Source organism: Pogoniulus pusillus, chromosome 32 (assembly GCF_015220805.1).
Source record: "Pogoniulus pusillus isolate bPogPus1 chromosome 32, bPogPus1.pri, whole genome shotgun sequence".
NCBI lineage: Eukaryota > Metazoa > Chordata > Aves > Piciformes > Lybiidae > Pogoniulus > Pogoniulus pusillus.
Window position 1 is genome coordinate 8,438,659 of NC_087295.1, and position 19,953 is coordinate 8,458,611.

The window sequence follows — 19,953 nt, forward strand, 5'->3', positions numbered from 1 at the left end:
CCTGTCTCTCTTGAACTGGGGAATCCAAAATTAAGCACAATATTCCAGGTGTGGTCTCACTAGGGCAGAGTAGAGGGGAGAAGAACCTCCCTAGACCTGCTGGCCTCACTTTTCCTTGTGCACCCAGGATGCCACAGGCTCTCTTGGCCACAAGGGCACATTGCTGGCCCATGTAGAGCTTGCTGTCCACCAGGACTCCAAGGAGCTGCTTTCCAGCAGGGCAGCACCCAACCTGTATTGGTGCTTGTTGTTATTCCTCTCCAGATGCAGGACCCTGAAGATGCATGATCTGAAAATTACTTGCATTAGGTCCTTATATGATCCATTGCACAAGAACAGACTTGTTCTATTCCCCTTCAGCTTCCCATTCTGCCTTTTCCCTCTGTGAGAGTGTCCCTTCTCTGCCAGCATTACTCCAACCTGTATCAATAGTACAGCCACATTTTACAAGCTGTCTTGGAGCAACAACTGTCACCTGTGGCAGAGCAGAACTACACCCAAGATTCGGCTAGAGACTAGTTTAAGTGCATTAAAATCATTGCATTAGCCCTGTGGGTCTTTCATCCAGCTCTCCTTTAAGGAAGTGGCTTGACCAAAAGCATTTAGCACTCAACATTGTAATAGTAATAAACATGACAGGTGAATGCACACTTTCCATAGCTAGCACTGCACAAAAGCCTGAGTTCCTGCATATGAATGGAGAGGCAGTGAAGCTGACCGAGGGGCTGAAGAAGAAGGCTTCTGAGGAGTGGCTGAGAGGAGCTGGCTTGTTTAGTCTGAAGAAAAGGAAGCTGAAGGGAGGTCTCAGTCTCTACAGTTCCCTGAAAGGTTGTAGTGAGGTGAAGGTTGGGCTCTTCTCCCTCATATGAAGTGATAGAGAACAAGAGGAAATGGCCTGAAGTTGCTCCAAGGGGGTTTCGGTTGAAGAAGTTTTTTGACTGAAAGAGTTCTCAAGGACTGGAATAGCCTGTCCAGGCAGGTGGTTGAATCACTCACCAGTTGTGGAGGTGTTTCAAAGAGGCAGAGATGTGGTGCTGAGGAACATGGTGTAGCACCAGCCTTGGTGGAGTTAGAGAATGGTTGGACATGATGATCCTAAAGGTCTTTTCAAATAAAACTGTTCTCTGAACACTATCTCTAAAACCATACCACTCAGACAAGGTTGCACTAACCACAGTATTCACTCCTACTTCAGTGAAACAGTCATGGTGCATTCAGTGAATAGGTGCAATTTTGAGTTGTCCTTACAACCTAAGCAACAATTAGAACAGCCTGGTTTTCTTTAAACACTGTGACCACTGTTGATAACACTTTAGTGATTACCTTGTGCTATTTTTTCTCATATATTCTGTAGAACTCCATGTAGCAATGCTCATAGCCTCCCACCCACCATCCTGGGTGACAGGAACAAAAAAACCACAATCACATGGTGCTACTGGCCTGCATGAGGAGTAGTGTGGCCAGCAGGACCAGGGAAGTCATTCTTCTCTGTACACAGCACTGGTCAGGCCACACCTTGTGTACTGTGTCTAGATCTGGGCCCTTCAATTTAAGAAAGATGTTGAGGTGCTTGAACATGGCCAGAGAAGGGCACCAAGGCTGGTGAGGGGACTGGAGCACAGCCCTGTGAGGAGAGGCTGAGGGAGCTGGGGGTGTGCAGCCTGCAGAAGAGGAGGCTCAAGGGAGATCTTATTGCTCTCTACAACTACCTGGAAGGAGGTTGTAGTCAGGTGGGGTTGGTCTCTTCTCCCAGGCATCCAGTGACAGAACAAGAGGACACAGTCTCAAGTTGTGCCAGGGGAGGTCTAGGCTGGATGTCAGGAGAAAGTTGTTGCCAGAGAGAGTGATTGGCATTGGAATGGGCTGCCCAGGGAAGTGGTGGAGTCACCGTCCTTGGAGGTGTTTAAAAGGAGGCTGGATGAGGCACTGAGTGCCATGGTTTAGTTAATTAGAAGGTGTTAGGTTGGACTGGATGATCTCACAGGTCTTTTCCAACCTGGTTAATTCTGTGATTCTATACTTTAGCAGCTGCAGCACTCCTCTCATAGAACAATAAGTGATGGATTCCAGATCTTGAGAGAATGAAAGAAAAACAAGCCCACCCCCCCCAACACAGCACCTTGCTGCAGACCTGCGTTTTGCTTACAGCCTCCCAGAGATGATGGCTGTGTGAGTTACCTCACACAAGTTCAGCACCAGCCCCCATCACGTTAGTGCTAAGCTGAGATGGATTGACCTCTGTGACTGTGAACGTGTTCCTTCCTGCGTGGGTCCCACGGGGCTCAGCACGCCAATATTCTCTGGTGTTAGGCCATTAGGGTTTGCTTCCCTGTGCATTTGAGCCTGCTAGAAATCCATCCCTGGTGACTCTAATGATTCTATAATTAAATATGTCTTTGTTGTCACAGCTAAAATTCAATTTTCTCCCTAGAACAAAGGGAAGCCAACAAGTAAAGAAGATAAGAATCACGTTGCTTAAAGCAAAGGGATATGCACACAGCAACCGCTTTGCATTGTCTAACTTCCAGCACTTAAGCTACTGCAAAGTCAGAGAAGCATTAGAGAATTCTCATTACCTAATAGCAATGTTAGTACTGATACTTTCAGATCTGATGCAGCACTCTTCTGCTGGCACCCTACTGAGAAGCATTTCTGTATTGAAAGACTTCTAAAAATACCCCCTATGGTCCTTCTTTTAACTTCAGCTTTTCTCTGTGTGTGCTCCACTGGCCAATCAACCTGCTGACTCGGGATGAAAAGATCCAGAGGACAGCCACAACAGTGATCAGAGGGCTGGAGCATCTCTGCCACAAAGGCAAGCTGAGAGAGATGGAGTTGTCAGCAAGGAGAAGAAAAGGAAAGGCTCCAGGAGTGCCTTAGAGGAGCCTTCCAGTGTTTGAAGGGGGCTAGAGGAGAGGTGGAGAGAGAGACCTTATACAAAGGCATGGAGTGACAGGATGAGGGATAATGGCTTCAAACTGGAAGAAGCTGGGTTTAGATGAGACCTTAGGAAGAAATCTCCCTCAAGAGGTTGGTGAGGCAGTGGTAGACGTTGCCCAGAGAAGCTGTGGAGACTCCCAAGCCAGGAAGGTATTCAAAACCAGGCTGGATGAAGCCTTGAGCGACCTGGTCTAGCAGGAACAGGTGTCCCTGCCCATGGCAGGGGGTTGGAACAAGTGGATCTTTAAATTCCTTCCAACCCAACCCATTCTGTGATTCTGTGATTGCAAGATTGAGACCATTCAGGTGAATCCATTCTAGCAGAGATACACTGCAGCACACAAATCCTTAACGCTGAACATTCATAAATCATTCTCCAACTGCCTACCCAGATTACTTAAGCAGATGGCTTGTGACAAAAGGCACCATTAATGAGCACACAACAAGTTGAAACACGTTATTCTATCAATCCAGAAGGAAAGAAAAGCACAAATATATCCTATCAAGGAAAAAAAATTATGTCTGGAGCAGAGTGTGACTAAAAGATGAATAAGTAGCACATAGCAATACTAATCAGCGTAAGTAATAACTACCAGTAAATGATTTACAGAGTATCTCAAATGGCAATAGCACTGCTAATAGCACATGAAGTTATTGAACTCCAGGAGAGGTCCAGCACTGCTTAATTCTGCCATTTCTTTTTTATGGAGTCTTTTAGCATCACTTATAAAGACTAGAGAAAAATGTCAGCCTGATGGAGTGGGAGGGGGGAAAGAGCAAAGATGATGTTTATGATCCTACAGCCCTGAGCAGGGTTTTCACAGATGAAACAAAAATGCATTCTAGTTCTGTAAAGCTATCCCTGTGAGGATTCTAGAATGATTCACACAATCCCAGCTTGGTGGGGTTGGAAGAGACCTCTGGAGATGATCTAGTTCAACACCTCTGCCAGAGCAAGGTCACCCACAGCAGGCTGCACAGGATCACAACATCTATGTGGGTTTGGAATCTCTCCAGAGAAGGAGACTCGACACCCTCTCTGGGCAGCCTGCTTCTGGGCTCCAGCACCCTCACAGCAAAGACATTTTTCCTTATGTTGAGATGGAACCTCCTGTGTCCCATTTTGTGCTCATTGGCCCTTGTCCTATCACTAGACACCACTGAAAAGAGTCTGCCCCCATCCTCTTGCCCTCTGGTCTTTAGCTCTGGCTGAGCATTGAGAAGATCCCCTCTCAGGCTGCTCTTCTCCAGGCTAAACAGCCCCAGTGCTCTCAGGCTCTCCTCCTCACAGATATGCTCCAGTCCCCTCAGCCGGAGCCTCCACTGCACTCTTTCCAGCAGTTCCCTGTGTCTTGAAATGGGGAGTCCAGAACTGGACCCAGTACTCCAGGTGTGGCCTCTCCAGGGCAGAGCAGATTGACCAATACACCAAGCTCTGCAGTACAAAACTATACAGTACTGTCCCATAGCAGTGTGGTCATACCCATGTGGAAAGACTGTCTTGGACTGTGTTGCACACTGACCTGAGGAGAGGGGAAGGAGAGGAGAGGGGAAGGAGAGGAGAGGGGAAGGAGAGGAGAGGAGAGAGGAGGGAGACACTCCCACTGAAAATCTTTGTACACCTACACACCCTGTTTTCCTTAAACATAGGTACAGAATATCTTTGCTAAGTGCCTTTTCTACTCTTGCCGATCCATACTTTTTTTTCCTAGGACTCAAAATGCAGATCGATGCAGAAAGTGATAATAAATTCTGAAGCTTGCACAGTGCTCAACAGATATAGAGAGGCACAAGGCATATCTTTGAGTTATGTTCCATTAGGAAGGAAATGCAAGAGAACCTGCAGTATAGATTGTGGGGGCATACAACAATGTATGTATTAAACATCCTGTTACGAATTCCCTTGGAGCTTTCTAGAAATGCCCTTCAAAGTAGCAATAAGGCACAGCTAAGGGTACTTCTGCTTGCCTAGCAAGGCTCTCAGAAAATGTTAAGTCCTCAAGCTCTTCTTGCTTCTTTGGTAGTGGGGAAGCTCTGCCTGAAGTAGCACACAGAAGAAGAAAACATGCTGTATGCTGGAGTGGTTTTGTTGTGAGAGATGATGTCCTTCAGACAGGAAAGTCTTAGCACCATGACCAAAGCCCTTCTGCTAACACAATTTACAGAAGACATCATTTGAGTTTTGCTTAGAAAATGGTAAAAAATCCAGCTGTTTGGATTTAGGACAATGCTTCACTTCTGTGTGCCCATTTACACCCAGCAGTGCAATGGCTCAGTGATTCTGGGAAGTGTAGCCATGGCTTTCACACAGAAATTTCATCCAGAAACAGCAGCCAGTCACTAGTGGTGTGCCCAGGGATCAGTGCTGGGTGGGTGGGCAGAGGCCAAGGGGATGAGATTTAACAAGGCCAAGTGCAGGGTTCTACACTTTGGCCACAACAACCCCAAGCAGCACTACAGGCTGGGGACAGAGTGGCTGGAGAGCAGCCAGGAAAAAAAGGGACCTGGGGGTACTGGTACAGAGTGGCTGAACATGAGCCAGCAGTGTGCCCAGGTGGGCAGGAGAGCCAATGGCATCCTGGCCTGGATCAGGGACAGTGTGGCCAGCAGGACAAGGGAGGTTATTCTGCCCCTGTACTCAGCACTGGTCAGGCCTCACCTTGAGTGCTGTGTCCAGTTCTGGGCTCCTCAATTCAAGAGAGCTGTTGCAGTACTGGAAGGTGTCCACAGGAGGGCGACAAAGCTGGTGAGGGGCCTGGAGCACAGCCCTGTGAGGAGAGGCTGAGGGAGCTGGGGGTGTGCAGCCTGCAGAAGAGGAGGCTCAGGGCAGAGCTCATTGCTGTCTACAACGACCTGCAGGGAGGTTGTAGCCAGGTGGGGTTGGTCTCTTCTCCCAGGCAACCAGCAACAGAACAAGGAGACACAGTGTGAAGTTGTGCCAGGGGAGGTCTAGGCTGGATGTTAGGAGGAAGTTCTTGCCAGAGAGTGACTGGCATTGGAATGGGCTGCCCAGGGAACTGGTGGAGTCATGGAGTAACAGGATGAGAGGCAATGGCTTCAAACTGAAAGAATCTTGACTTAGACATTAGGACAAAATTCTTTCTGATGAAGATGGTGAGGCACTGGAACAGGCTGCCCAGAGAGACTGTGGATGCTCCAGGTCTGGAAATACTCGAAGCCAATCTGGATGGGGCCTTGAGCAACCTGGTCTAGTGGAAAGTGTCCCTGCCCGTGGCAGTGAGGGTTGAAATGAGATGACCTCTAAGATCCCTTCCAACCCAAACCATTCTGTGAGTCTGTAGCCCTTCAGCTAGCTGTACTAAATGATCTCTATATGCTGTTTTAATAGGCTCTACAAGTGAGTTCACCAATGCAATGAAACACTAATTGCTTTTGGGTCAACCCTAGCAGTGCATTTTCTCTTTGAAATTAATCACCATGTGTTCTCTTGTGCCCTGTGCTCACTAAGATATCCTGTTACATTACTTGCAGCTCAAAGTTCAGCCCCATCAGCATCAGAGGTGCTTAAGCATCTCTGTCACTGTGTCAGGCTCCACATAATAGAAAACAGTTTAAACATCACTGAAAGGAAGCTAATGATTTCCAGAAGTCACAGTCCACCCAGACTACCAGTGGATTCACAGAGCCATAGAATAGTTTGGCTTGGAAGGGACCTCAAAGATCATCAAGTTCCAACCCCCTGACATTGGCAGGGACATCTCCCACTAGATCAGGCTGCTTAAGGCCTCATCCAGCCTGGCCTTGAACATTTCCAGAGAGAGGGCATCCACAATCTCCATGGGAATCTTGTTCCAGTGTCTCATCACCCTCTCTGTAAATGTAAATGTAGATGACTTTGAGAGTCCCCTGCAACCCAAAGCATTCTGTGATCCTGTGACTTTATGAATTTGGCAGAAGATTTCAAATGTTACCACTTAGGAGCAGCCCCTGACAAGTTTTCAGCTAGGGGCAGAACAAATTGACAGCTGTTTGTTGGTGGGACCAAAACTCCCACAGGCTTGGTGGGGGATAGGCAACTCTCCACACATTACCCTTTATAACCAACTCTGAGTTGTAATAGAGTCATTTCACACATTTATGTAGCTATTTATTTCTCCTATAGGTGGCAAATCATTCTCCCTGGGTACCAGAGGCAAAAAGCTCAGCCTGATGTTTAAATGAGGAATCCCAAATTTAGAGAGAAAGAAACAAAAAAAAAAAGGGCTAGTGGAAATCTTTTGATTGAGCAGGAAAGTGCCCAGCACATGTTGATGTAACACAAGCTGCAGATATCAGCAGTTCTCAAGGCAAAACTGTCTGAGAAGTATCTGACAGTCACCTTCAAGAACCAGTATTTTTTTCCTGCTTCATCTAGGCTGGATGTTAGGAGGAAGTTCTTCACAGAGAGAGTGACTGCCATTGGAGTGGGCTGCCCAGGGAGGTGGTGGAGTCACTGTCCCTGCAAGGGTTCAAGAAAAGCCTGGATGAGGCACTTAGTGCCATGGACTAGTTGATTGGATAGGACTGGGTGCTAGGTGGGACTGGATGATCTTGGAGGTCTCTTCCAACCTGGCTGATGCTGTGATTCTATTCTAAGATATGATTATGGGTTGAGGGCAGCAGAATCACAGAATGCTAGGGGTTGGAAGTGGCCTCTAGAGATCGTCCAGTCCAACCTCCTTTGCCAGAGCAGGATCACCTACCACCAGATGTTTTGCCCAGAAGAAAGGATTGTTTCATCTACTTTTTGTCTGCAGGTAGGCTCTAAAAAATTGGAGGAAGTAGATGGCAAAGGAGGAGAAGAAATGGTATAGGTGAAATTTTCTTTCAAGGAAAAATCCAACCCAAACCACAAATCTAAATTACTGATTAAATAACTATCATTTATTATCCATGAAAACAATGGAATTTGTTACTGGGGGCAGAACATCCTCAGATTGATCTGGGACACTGTATTTCAGCAGGATTCGGGTCCAGAGAAGGCAGCAAAGCCAGTGAAGGGTCTGAAGAACAGATCTTGGGAGAAGCTCCTGAGTTCAGTCTGGAGGAAACAAGGCTGAGAGGAGACCTCCTCACTGTCTACAACTCTCTGAAAGAAGATTAAAACCAGGTAGGTGTCAGTCTCTTCTTTCTAGTAACAAGTGACAGGACAAGAGGAAAGGGGAGGTTTAGCTTGGATACAAGAAGAAAATTCTTGACTGAGAAGGTTCTCACAATCTCAAGTTGTGCCAGGGGAGGTAGAGGCTGGATGTTAGGAGGAAGTTCCTCACAGAGAGAGTGATTTGCCATTGGAATGGGCTGCTCAGGGAGGTGGTAGAATTGCTGTCCCTGGGGGTGTTCAAGAAAAGCCTGGATTAGGCGCTTAGGGCCACGGTCTAGTGATTGGACAGGGCTGGGTGCTAGGTTGGACTGGATGATCTTGGAGGTCTCTTCCAACCTGATTGATTCTATGAGTCAACCTTTGGAACAGGCTCCCCAGGAAGGTGGTTTAATCTTCATCCCTGGAGGTATTGATAAGCTGCAGAGATGTGATGCTGAGCGACATGGTTTAGCACCAGCCTTAGGAGAGTTAGAGAATGGCTGGAGTCGATATTTAAGGTCTGTTCCAATCAAAACAATTCAGTGATTTGTGCTCAAGAAACTTTGCAGCATCTTTCATAACCCTTAGAGAAGGCTGTAAAACAGGTGCAGAGAGGGAGCATTGCTGTCCCACAGCAAAATGCAGTTTCATTCATGGAATTTGCCTAAACGTGCTTTTATGTCTTGTGGAAGCTGGCTGCAGTGTAAGTGCAAATGTTTTTTCAGGCCAGGAAAAATAAAAGAAAGCAAAAAGTCAAGCAAGACTCTTGCAGCTTATCACAGAATCAACCAGGTGGGAAGAGACCTCCAAGCTCATCCAGTCCAACCTAGCACCCAGCCCTGGCCATTCAACTAGACCATGGCACCAAGTGCCTCATCCATGCTTTGCTTGAATGCCTCCAGGGATGGTGACTCCACCACCTCCCTGGGCAGCCCATTCCAATGCCAATTACTCTCTCTGGCAACAACTTCCTCCTAACATCCAGCCTAGACCTCCCCTGGCACAGCTTGAGGCTGTGTCCCCTTGTTCTGTTGCTGGTTGCCTGTAGTCGAACAGAATGTGTCTTGGCCACTCTCCAGTGCATTTACTTATAGTGTGCTCTGTTAAAATGGTATTAAAAGAAGATCCTTTCAGCCTGATGATTGCTTTGCAGTTTAATGGGTGCCCTGCTGCGAATCTGCAAACATCCTCAGACCGCGCCTTGCCTATTCGCTATCACTGGCCTCAAATGCCTTAATAAAGCTGCAGTCTCATCAGAGTGGGCAGGCTGACATTCCCTCCTCCCTCCCTTAGCTTGCTGTCTCACTTGGAGGCAGTGAAAAAGCTAGGATAACCTTTTGAAGATTCATGGTATGCAACTAAAAATAACCTTTGGAAGATTCATGAGATATGCACCTAAAACTGGCAAATGATTTTCCAGTGAGACCATTTGCTTCACATACCTAAATGCCTTATATTAACTGTTTGCATGCTGAAAAGGTTTGTTTTGTAATTAAAAAGGTGAAGGTCTGCAATCTGTTTGGTAAGAAACCACCGTTAGGGATTTTAGCATCACAAAGATACTAAACAGGAAGAGCTTCTAGCAGCTTTCCTGTATTTGAAGGGGCTACAGGAATGCTGGAGGACTTTTGACAAAGGCATGGAGTGACACAACCAAGGGGTGATGGCTTCAAATTGGAATAAACTGGATTTAGATTAGACTTTAGGAAGAAGTTCTTCCCCATGAGGGTAGTAAGGCACTGGAAAAGGTCACTCAGAGAAGCTGTGGAAGCTCCAAGCCTGGAAGTGTTCAAAGGCAGGTTGGCTGGACCCTTGAGCAACCTGGCTGAATAGAAGGTGTCTCTGCCCATGGCAGGAGGTTAGAAGAAGATGATCTTTAAGCCCAAACTGCTGTATGATTTTAGAATCATATCACATAAAGGTAAAGCTTCATCAGTCCTACGTAATTTTCTTACCTATTTAACTCAAAAGAAACCCATGGGTTTTACACCTGTAGTGCTGGATTCCAAGGCAACTCCACATCTGAATCAAAGTCTAGGGGGAAGTGATATTTTCCAGAAGATGTGCAAGCTGACACTGTTTTAAGCAGTGGAAATGTTAATCCAGTTATCAAAAGCCTGAAAACATCAAGCAGATGAAAAGCAGAGTGCCAGCAAGGATGAGAATGCAGGTCATTTTTCCTCCAGCATTTTCAACCTGCTTGCATCACTTCTTCATTTGGAATCTATCTTTTTTCCCTCTGATCAAAACATCCACTTCTTGTACAGACAATGCCAACCTAGCTCTGTAGCACTGAAAACCACCATTTATTTGAACCACTGGGAAAATGCTGTAGGACAGTGCAGGGGAAAAGAGTCAATTTCATTTCTTAGAAGCAATTTCTTTTATGTTTCCTCCACCCCCCCCCTATTGTATGCCTCACATTTTGAAGCTGAGCAATTTCTATCTGAACAGCCTCTGTTACATCTCAAAGTCAGTGATGAGGTCGATCCACAAAAGGCTCAAGGCTTTTGCTTCTTTTCTTTGTTGCAAGTATGCACATGTGAAGGACTCTTTTGTATTTCCTCTGCTGGAACGTGCTTCTGTGCAATACATTCACTCCTGAAAAGTATTGCTATTCAGTGCACAATCTCAAATTATCATAAACATTTAACAGCCACATTAGCTAGATCAATGACTTGTTCAGTTCATTGTTCTCTCTTCCAAATAGAAGGTGACTGGAAGATGATGCACAAGTAGTGTAACTGCACGGAGCACATCAAATGATCCTCTCCCAAAACACCTTCTCAGCTTCCCATAAACATGGCAAACCTTTCTGAGATTAAGCTTGCATCTTGCTTTTTCTACTTAGCTCCCAGCAGAGTTATCTCCTGTGACTGCATCCAACCTTTTCAGAAACCATTAATGGTTATGCCCCCACTGCCCCCAGCATCCCGTGCAAGTTGAGTCCCAGTGCTGAGCTACTCACACTAGGACAAACGACCTCCTCCTGCAGTTCATTTCAAGGCTGCAGCCTGGCAAGGTAATTAAGTGTCTCCACTGGTGGTGTGGCAAGCACTGCACGCCTCCACCGTTGTAGGGCTGCGCTGTATCAGAATTAGTGTGGAACAGTGAAATCGCCTAGAAAGAGAGCACTGTCTTTGGTTTTAAAGAAGCCTTCATACACTTTAGAGCAATAAAGACCTGCAAAGACCTGTAGAAGACCTGCAAAGATCTGCAGAAGGCCCTCTCCACCCCTAGGCAGTGGAAATCATGATTCCATAAGAAATGAAATGTAAAAGCATTACACCATGATCTGAAAGCCAAACCCTCTCCCTTGTTTAACAAATACACCAGGGATGAAAGAAAGAGGTGTGGTTTGATGCCAGCCAGCAAATTTCCCTCCATGAGCAGCAGCAAGGAAGCACACTTTCTTTCCCAGTCCTGCCAGCCTCAGGTTTCAGGTGCACCTTTTAACTGGACCTTTGTTGCTTTTCAGATCAGATGTGGAATACGACAAGCCAGGCATCCTCAGCGTGCTTAATTCGGCAGTTCCTGTGACTTGCTGATCCAAAGTGTCATTCAGCAGGTAATGACATACACCCTGACAAACACACACCGGGCTGGGTGGAGGGGGATGATGGAAAGACAGAAGCAGACAACATGCAAGGACTCACTCACTGACTGCCTTTACACCTTATTAGATGGTGTGAATTGAATGCTTCCCAGGAGATCTAAATTAACACTACCAGCATCCTCTATAATCATCATTATTATTATAACAGCCAAGCACAGAACAATATTAGCAGCGTCTGAAGGCACAGTGCTGTGTGCAGGCTTTTGTTATCGAGCTGCAGCAAGCGCTCCCACCTAAATACTGAGAGATAGAGAGAGAGCTTTGGGTGTTTCTAACCTCAAACCGAATGGATTTCTTAGGGGGACACACAGGGGAACCTGCACTGAAGCTGCAACAGAAATTAATACACCAGGATTATAGCACCTTATGCTTGCTCTGGCATAGGAATACGTTAAAGCAGAACATGAAATACTGGCACTGGCTTTTCTGATTCCCTCTGTCAGTCGATGAGGCAGTGCCCAGCTAGCTGGACAAGGAAGCAGACATTACCAACAGGACCACTGACCAACTGCTCCTTTTACACTCAATTTAGACAAAACCACCCAAAAACTTTGAGGTGGCTCGCAGCAGCAGTGGATCTGAACCCCTTTCCTCGCTTCAAGCTGCTTCGCCCTCCCCACCCGCTCAAACCAAACCCCACCGCAGGGCTCAAGGCACATCAAGACAAGGTGAGTGACCCCCGAACACCAGACAGCAGACTCGCATCAGCCGTGGCAGCTTTGTTCTGCCAGAAGACTTAGAGTCACAGAACTGTTGAGGTTAGAGAGACCTTAGGAATCATCAAGTCTAAGCGCTTGCCTAGAGCTCACAATCCCACCGCTACTGCTCAGACACTGCCACTGAAACACGTCCCCTCAGCACCACATCCCCGCGTCTTTTAAAGCCCTCCAGGGATGATCAGTCCGCCACCTCCCTGGGCATCGGTGGTACGTGGGCATCGGGCAGCGGTGCCCCCTCCCCGCTCCGGGCGCAGCGGCTCGGCGTGCCCCTCCGCGCTGAGCGCTGCCGCCGGCTCATCGCACCAGTGCCTCAGAGCCCCGCGGGGCGCTTTGCAGGCTTTCCGTGCCCGCCGCCGTCGCTGTGCCCCGTCAGCCCTGCCCCACGCTACCTGCGCTGCTCCCAGCCCCGCTCCGCGCCGCTCCCGGACCCTGCGCTCGGTCCGCGCTGTCCCCGCGCCGGCAGCGGCACCCGCACGGCTCAGCGGCGGCGGGCGGCAAAAGGCGGAGCGGAGCGCCACGGAACGGAGCCTGCACCCCCGCACCTCCACCTGCCTTGCGGCGGAGCGGAGTGGAAGGGGAAAGACACGGAACGGATCTAGCAGAAGTGGGCGGGAGACACGACTCATAGATTCACAGGTTGCATCGGGTGGGAAGGGTCCCCAGGCATGCTGCTGGGGTGCTCTAGAAGATGCTGCTCAGCAGGTGACTTCAAGATGCCCCTTCCAACCTCCACCACGTTGGGATTCTGTGATTCCGTGATCAAGAGCTACTCCATCACTACACTTGGTTTCTCTCACAAAGCACTGGTTGGGTTTGTTTGGGTTTTTAGGTTCTAAAGGAGCATTAGAGCTTTGAAATTGTCCTTGTAGAGGATGCCACTCTGCGTCAGGAGCTGGTGCTGTGAAGCCACCACTCTTGGGGCAAAGATTATTCTGGTATTTGATGAGTTTTGAAAGGTACAGCTTAAATGCTTTTACAATTTGAATTCTTTTCCTCACCCCACACGAAGGAGTGAGGAAAACCAAATAAGAACCTGCACAGAATGGTGTTAAAGAGCTGAAATTAGCTGAAATGACTTTGAAAGGTGAAAGGATGGAGGAGACTCAGCAGCCTGCCTACAGGGCACTGGGAAAAGGGAATTAAATAGCCTGTCAAAAACAGAATATCTGTTAGGAACCATCTCCTCCTTTCCCTCCTCTCCTCAGACTGGCAAATGCTTCCTGGTTCTTTTTCCTCTCCCAGCTGTACTATCTCATCCTCTCCTCATCCCCGCTCTATCACTCATGCTGCCAAATGAGAGAGGGTCCCTTGCACTGGAGAGGAAGGGGGGAAGGCAGAAGGAGCAGATACAATTTGGAGATTGAAGAGTCAACAATAATGGAGGCTACAGCAAGTGATGACTGCTCTTGGACGTTGCTAACTGCAGTTCATCTTGCTGCTACTGGCACTTGTGGTGGCACCAGCTTGGATGCAGATGCTGCATGGCTTCAGGGGAAGGAGGCTGCCAGTACTGACTCAGACCAAAAGTATCACAGCAGCCAACAAAATGCACTGGCCAGGGGACAGATCAGTAAATGGTCTGCTCAGCTGCTTCTCCAGCCAGAAGTGGCTGAGTAGAACCAAAAAATGAAGCACTTTACCAGAAGTGTGACACAATGGGAATAACTGATCTCAGGGGAATGAGGGTGGACAAAATGTGGGATCAGAACCTCACATCATGAGACCTGTGAGCTGTCACTCCAGAAGGCAAACAAGAAATAATGGTACTCCTGAGCAGAACCTCATCTAAGATCTCACTCAGCTACCACGGTATCACATTTAGCCACATCAGTCATGGAATCACAGAACGTCAGGGGCTGGAAGGGACCTCAAAAGCTCATCCAGTCCGACCCCCCTGCCAGAGCAGGGTCACCTATACCAGATCACACAGGAACACATCCAGGCAGGTCTTGAATATCTCCAGAGAGGGAGACTCCACAACCCCCCTGGGCAGCCTGTTCCAGTGTTCTGTCACCCTTGCAGGGAAAACAATCCTCCTGATGTTTCCATGAAACTTCCTGTGCCTCAGCTTTCACCCATTTCCCCTTGTCCTGTCATTAGGCATCACCCAGCAGAGCCTGGCTCCAGCCTCCTGGCACTCACCCTGCACATATTTATAAACATGGATGAGATCACCTCTCAGTCTCCTCCAAGCTAAAGAGCCCCAGCTCCCTCAGGCTCTCCTCGTAACAGAGATGTTTGATTCCCTTAATCATCTTTGTGGCTCTGCACTGGACTCTCTCAGGCAGTTCTATGTCCTTCTTGAAGTGGGGACCCAGAACTGGACACAGTACTCCAGATGTGGCCTCACCAGGGCAGAGGAGACAGGCAGGAGAACCTCTCTCTACCTGCTAGCCACAGCCTTTCTAATACAATCCAGAATGGCATTGGCCCTCCTGGCCACGAGAGTGCATTGCTGGCTCATGGTTAACCTCCCATCAACTAGGACCCCCCTAGATCCTTTTCCTCTTTGCTGCCTTTCAACAGGTCAGTCCCAAACTTATGCTGATACATGGGGTTGTTCTTTCACAGGTGCAAGACTCTACATTTGCCCTCACAACTCACAATTTCAGGATCTTGTACCCATTCTGGACATTTCTATATGGTCCACAGAACACTTACACAAAGTCACTGCTGAGTCATTGACCTCTTAGTGCCAAAACAACAGTCAGAGTTACCATCTCTGCAGCAGGTTGGGTTCTCAGCACCACAACTTGCAATGTAGAGATATTCAGGCTGCACTGAAACAAGTTGGCACAAGAAATGGAAGCAGCTTAGCTGCAGAGGAACAGAACTCTGTGCAGAATATTTATTCCACCCCTTGGAAGCATAAAAATTTAGCAGAAAAGGAGCCTGCCAGAATCAATTTTCAATTGCTATAAGCTCCAAATCTGAGACCTAAACAAAGGGAATGGAAAATTCTCACTTATAATTGCATTCTTGACAGACAGTTTGCTTAAGAGGAATGCTAATTTCTGGCTACAGAATGCTGAGGACAGCTTGGGATAGATGGTATAGAAGGAGCACGTCGTTGGTACATTTGTGGTGGTGAGGAGCTCAAACCAGCATGATCTTACTGGTAGGTGTCCTAGTATGTGCTAATGAGGTTCCAAAAAAGGGAATAAGAGACAGATCTGCTGTGTGTGTTAAAAAACACTCCTGCTTTCCTTATCTAGAGACTACAGTTTGGGATGCTTGTGCTGGCATTCCATGCAGCCAGTAGTAAAGCATCATTGTCTCTGGTATCAGGTGACAGAAGGAGAGGAACTGACCTGAAATTGTGCCAGGGAGATTAAGGTTGGATACTAGGAAAAATCTCTTCAGTGAAAGAGTGGTCACACACTGGAGCAGGCTGCCCAGGAAGGTGGTGGAGTCACCATCCCTGGAGGTGCTCAAGACATGTGTAGACATGGCACTCTGGGTCATAGTCTACTGGCTGTGGTGCTGTTGGGTTGACGGTTGGACTCCATGATCTTAGAGGTCTCTTCCAACCAAAGAAATTCCATGGTTATTGAAAAAAAACACTTTTTTTCCCCATAAAAACCATGCTGATAGGAGGTACAGAGTGTACATATGTAGTGTATATAAGGTAATTAGTTTGGACTTCATTACGATGAATAATCCAATCCCTGCTCTGGAAGATGGTAGCTGCCTAGGGACCAACAATCATAACCTGATTATGGTCAATATGTGATGTCTCTGCTTTCAAAAGCCCAACTGGCCAAAGGGAAAGCCAGGGAGAGGGAGAAGGACCAGGATGAAATCCCTGGATAGCAGTGGATGTTTTCAAAGTTTGTATCTCTGAGAGCAAGGTCCCACACTGAGAAGATTTTATACTTCTGTCATAAAACTGAACTGGGTTCGGTTTGGGACCCTCGCTAAGAAACGAGGGGAGTAACTGTGCCCCTGGACTCAGCACTGCTGGGGCTGAGTTTGGATTCAGAGCATGTGCAGAGATGGGCAAATGAAGCTGGTGAAAGGTCTGGAGAACAGGTCTGGCGAGGAGCAGCTGAGGGGACTGGAGTGGTTTAGCGTGGAGTAAAGGCAGCTGAGGGGAGACTTGTTTCGCTCTCTTCAGCTACCTGAGAGGAGATTGAAATGAGGTGAGTGCTGGTCTCCTCTCCCTAGTAACAAGATAGAGGACAAGAGAAAATGGCCTCAAGTTGCTGCAGGGGAGGTTTAGGCTGAAAGGACTCAACATTGTAAACAACTGCCCAGACAGGTGATGAATCCTCATCCCTGGAACTGTTTTTATGATGCCGAGCTGTGGTGCTGAGGGATGTGTTGTAGCACCAGACTTGGGAGTTAGATAATGGTTGGACTTGATGGTCTTAAATGCCTCTTCCAACTGAAATGATTCTATGATGCTACAAAAGTCTCCTGAACATCCTGTGCATGACAAAGCTGTAACCAGGAAGGCTTGGATGGGACATGCCCCAGGTGGACATCAGGGAAGCAGAGAAGGAAAAGCAGCAGATGAATGTGTAGGGGACAAAAGCCCGGGGAGCAGTCTCTGTTTTGATGCCTGGCACTGCTTTGCAGCGCTGAGGCAGCATCTCAGAGCCTAACCCAAGAGCAGCATTTGCCAGGACTCAGACCCAGCCCCACGATCTGTGGTCCTTCAGCAACACAAGGCTTTGGGCATATACAGGAGGCTTTCACTATGGATATTTCACAAAAAACAAAGGTCATGTAGCAGATGAAGAACAAATGAATCTGTTGTCTAACAGCAGAAACGATGGAAGAGGTAATAAATGGAGGAAGTTCTTTACCATGGGGGTGGTGGAACACTGGAAGAGGTTGCTGAGGGAGGCAGGTGAGGCACCATCCCTGGAGACATTCAAGGTCAGGTTTGATGGGGCTCTGAGAAACCTGATCCAGTTTGGGTTCATAGAATCATAAAATCGAGTTGGGAGGGACACTTTCAACTAGATCAGGTTGCTCAGGGTCCCATAAAGTTTGGCTTTGAATGTCTATGGGGTTGGGGCCTTCACCATATCTCTGGGATGTCCCCACTTACTGCAGGGGGGTTGCACTAGATGATCTCTAGAGGTCCCTTCCAACTCACTGCATTCTTTCATTCCTTCTATGACTCAAAACAACAACTCTGGAAGTACAAAATCTTTCCAACCACTTCCCAACTTCCCAGAGAGAATTCAAGGAACAGAAATGCCTCCTTTTGGCACACCACAGTGCAAAGACTGAGCACAACCTAACAATAATTTGGTTCTTCACTTCATCTGGAGTGTTTGAAATCTCAGGACATGAACCTAAATGCCACAGCTCCATGTCACTAAGAAATAAATTTCCTGCTGATTTGAGATTTTATTTTACTCTTGGATTAATGCCCTTTTAATTTCTAAAACAATGCACTGAGGGTAGAATGGGATAAAGGATTAATTATGGGGTGATACCAGAGAGAAGAAAATGTAATTAAACCAAGATTTTCTTTTAAAAAAGAGGAATATTTAAGGCATGGCTCTCTTCTTTGAGGAATAAATTTATTCTTGCCAATCAAAAAAAGTAATGTCAAATAAGCTGGAAAAAAAAACATCAGATCCAAATCTGAGACTCAGCTAGAAAATGAGATATTTAATTAATACATACAGAGATGCATGAACTGTAAAATCTCCAGAATGGAAGAATATTCAGCTCAGATTTCCCTGGAAGATGAGAAATGGTATCTGAATTGATAAAGAAGCTGCAGTCTTTAGTATGCTGGAGCATGCACACATCCTAGGGGGAAATGAGTTTCCTTCTGCAAGTCTGCTTGGCACTGTTGCATTTCAATTCTGTGCTTAGCTTATAGATATTTATATTAAAAACAGCCATACAAAAATCAACCTGTGGCAGACTTCAAGAGGAGTGCACTGAGGAAGCTTAACCCACAAAATACAATCATATTAAACCATTAGAGCACAGCAGCCAAATCTTTGCTGTCCTAAGGTGCTGAATCCTTTGCACTACAAATAAGAGGACACCAGAGAATAATTATTAGAAGAAAGAACTCTGAGACCTGAAGAATTAAAGAAAAGAAGCTCTTTATAAAATGAGCAAAGGTCTTTTGGGAAGTCAGCTGAAGAAATGCAGGTGTCAAATGGAATTTTATGGCTTTTCTGGGGTAGAAATTTTGGGGGGTTACTACATGTGTGGCACCACATGCCTCAAGAGACTTCAGTTCAAGTGTGTGGTGCTGATTGGAGCAGTACAGGTCACCACCTATCAGTGGTGGTTTCCTTTTTTAAAGGTGCTAAACTGAAATCAGCTCATACTTGCTTAAGAGAGATCTGCCAGCTTGATGAATTCCATAGGACTTGTGACAGTGGTATCCTCTGATGGTGTCTCACAGGATCAGCATTTCTGAGGTGGTTCATCTTTCACAACTCAGGAAACCCTTTTCACATTAACCTAAAAGAAGATGAGTTTAGGGGGCAGGGAGAAGTGTTCCAAGCTTGAGCGTTTTAAACAATTCACGTTCTTGGACTCAGTGGCAAATCACAGAGTCACAGAATCATGGAATTGTGTTGTTTGGAAAAGACCTGCACCTGAGAGGGAATAATAAACTGCACCAGTACAGGCTGGGAGGTGATCTGCTGGAGAGCAGCCCTGTGGACAGGGGCCTAGGAGCCCTGGTGGATAACAAGTTATCCATGGCACAGAAATGTGCCCTTGTGGCCAAGGCTAGTGGGATCCTGGGGTGCATTAATCAGAGTGTGTCCAGTAGATCAAGGGAGGTTCTCGTTCCCCTCTACTCTGCCCTGCTGAGACCTCATCTTGAATTCTGTGTTCAGTTTTGGGCTCCTCAGTTTAAGGACAGGGATCTGCTGGAGAGGGTCCAGCAGAGGGTGACAAGGATGATGAAGGGACAGGAGGCATGGCTTATGAGGAGAGGCTGAGGTACCTGGGGCTGCTTTGTCTGGAGAAGAGGAGACTGAAAGAATATTTAATAAATGTTTAAAAATATCTGAGGGCTGATCAGGAGCAGGGGGACAGGCTCAGCTCACTGCTCCCTGGGATAGGACATGGAGCAGTGGGTGTAACCTGTAGCTAAAGAGGTTCTGCCTCAAAACAAAAGGGAACTTCTTTACTGTAAGGGTCCCAGAGTACTGGAACAGGCTCCCCAGAGGGGCTGTGGAGTCTCCTTCTCTGGAGACTTTCAAGGCCTGTCTGGATGTGTTCCTCTGTGATCTGAGCTGGATTGTGTGGTCCTGCTCTGGCAGGGGGGTTGGACTCGATGATCATCTTGGGTCACTTCCAACCCCTAATATCCTGTCATCCTGTGACATCTAAGATCCTCGAGTCCAAGCATCAGCCCAAGACCACCATGGCCATTAAACCATGTCCTGAAGTGCTGTAGGTCTCCCTCGATACTGATTAAAATCTGTAGGTATTGCAGTGAAACCTTTATGTAGTTTGGATACTGCAACCAGTCAAGAGGATCAGGAGACAATTTTGTTGATCAACAAGTGTTGTCATGTAATGACAAGTAGAAGAATAGAGCAGAAAAACAGGAGGATTAACAAAACTGGTGACAGGATATGTTATCAGACTGAATCAAA

The 19,953-nt window shown here is 47.1% G+C and overlaps 1 protein-coding gene across 11 annotated transcripts in view; it reads right to left on the reverse strand.

The window, feature by feature from the left end:
• The window catches only part of CNTNAP2 (contactin associated protein 2), a 1,124,907-nt gene that overhangs the window by 23,495 nt on the left and 1,081,459 nt on the right, over positions 1-19,953 (reverse strand). The window contains exons 22-23 of one of the 11 annotated variants that reach the window (XM_064169558.1): positions 10,011-10,096; positions 7,799-8,029 (exon numbers count right to left, since the gene is read on the reverse strand). The exons of 7 other annotated variants lie outside the window; for them this stretch is intronic. In XM_064169558.1, coding sequence (XP_064025628.1) covers positions 7,898-8,029; positions 10,011-10,096 — 218 coding nt within the window. In that variant the 3' untranslated portion in view covers positions 7,799-7,897. Of the gene's footprint in view, positions 1-7,798; positions 8,030-10,010; positions 10,138-10,988; positions 11,141-19,953 lie in introns of those variants that run through there. 3 more of the 11 variants (XR_010308041.1, XM_064169560.1, XM_064169561.1) reach the window with 3 other exon arrangements.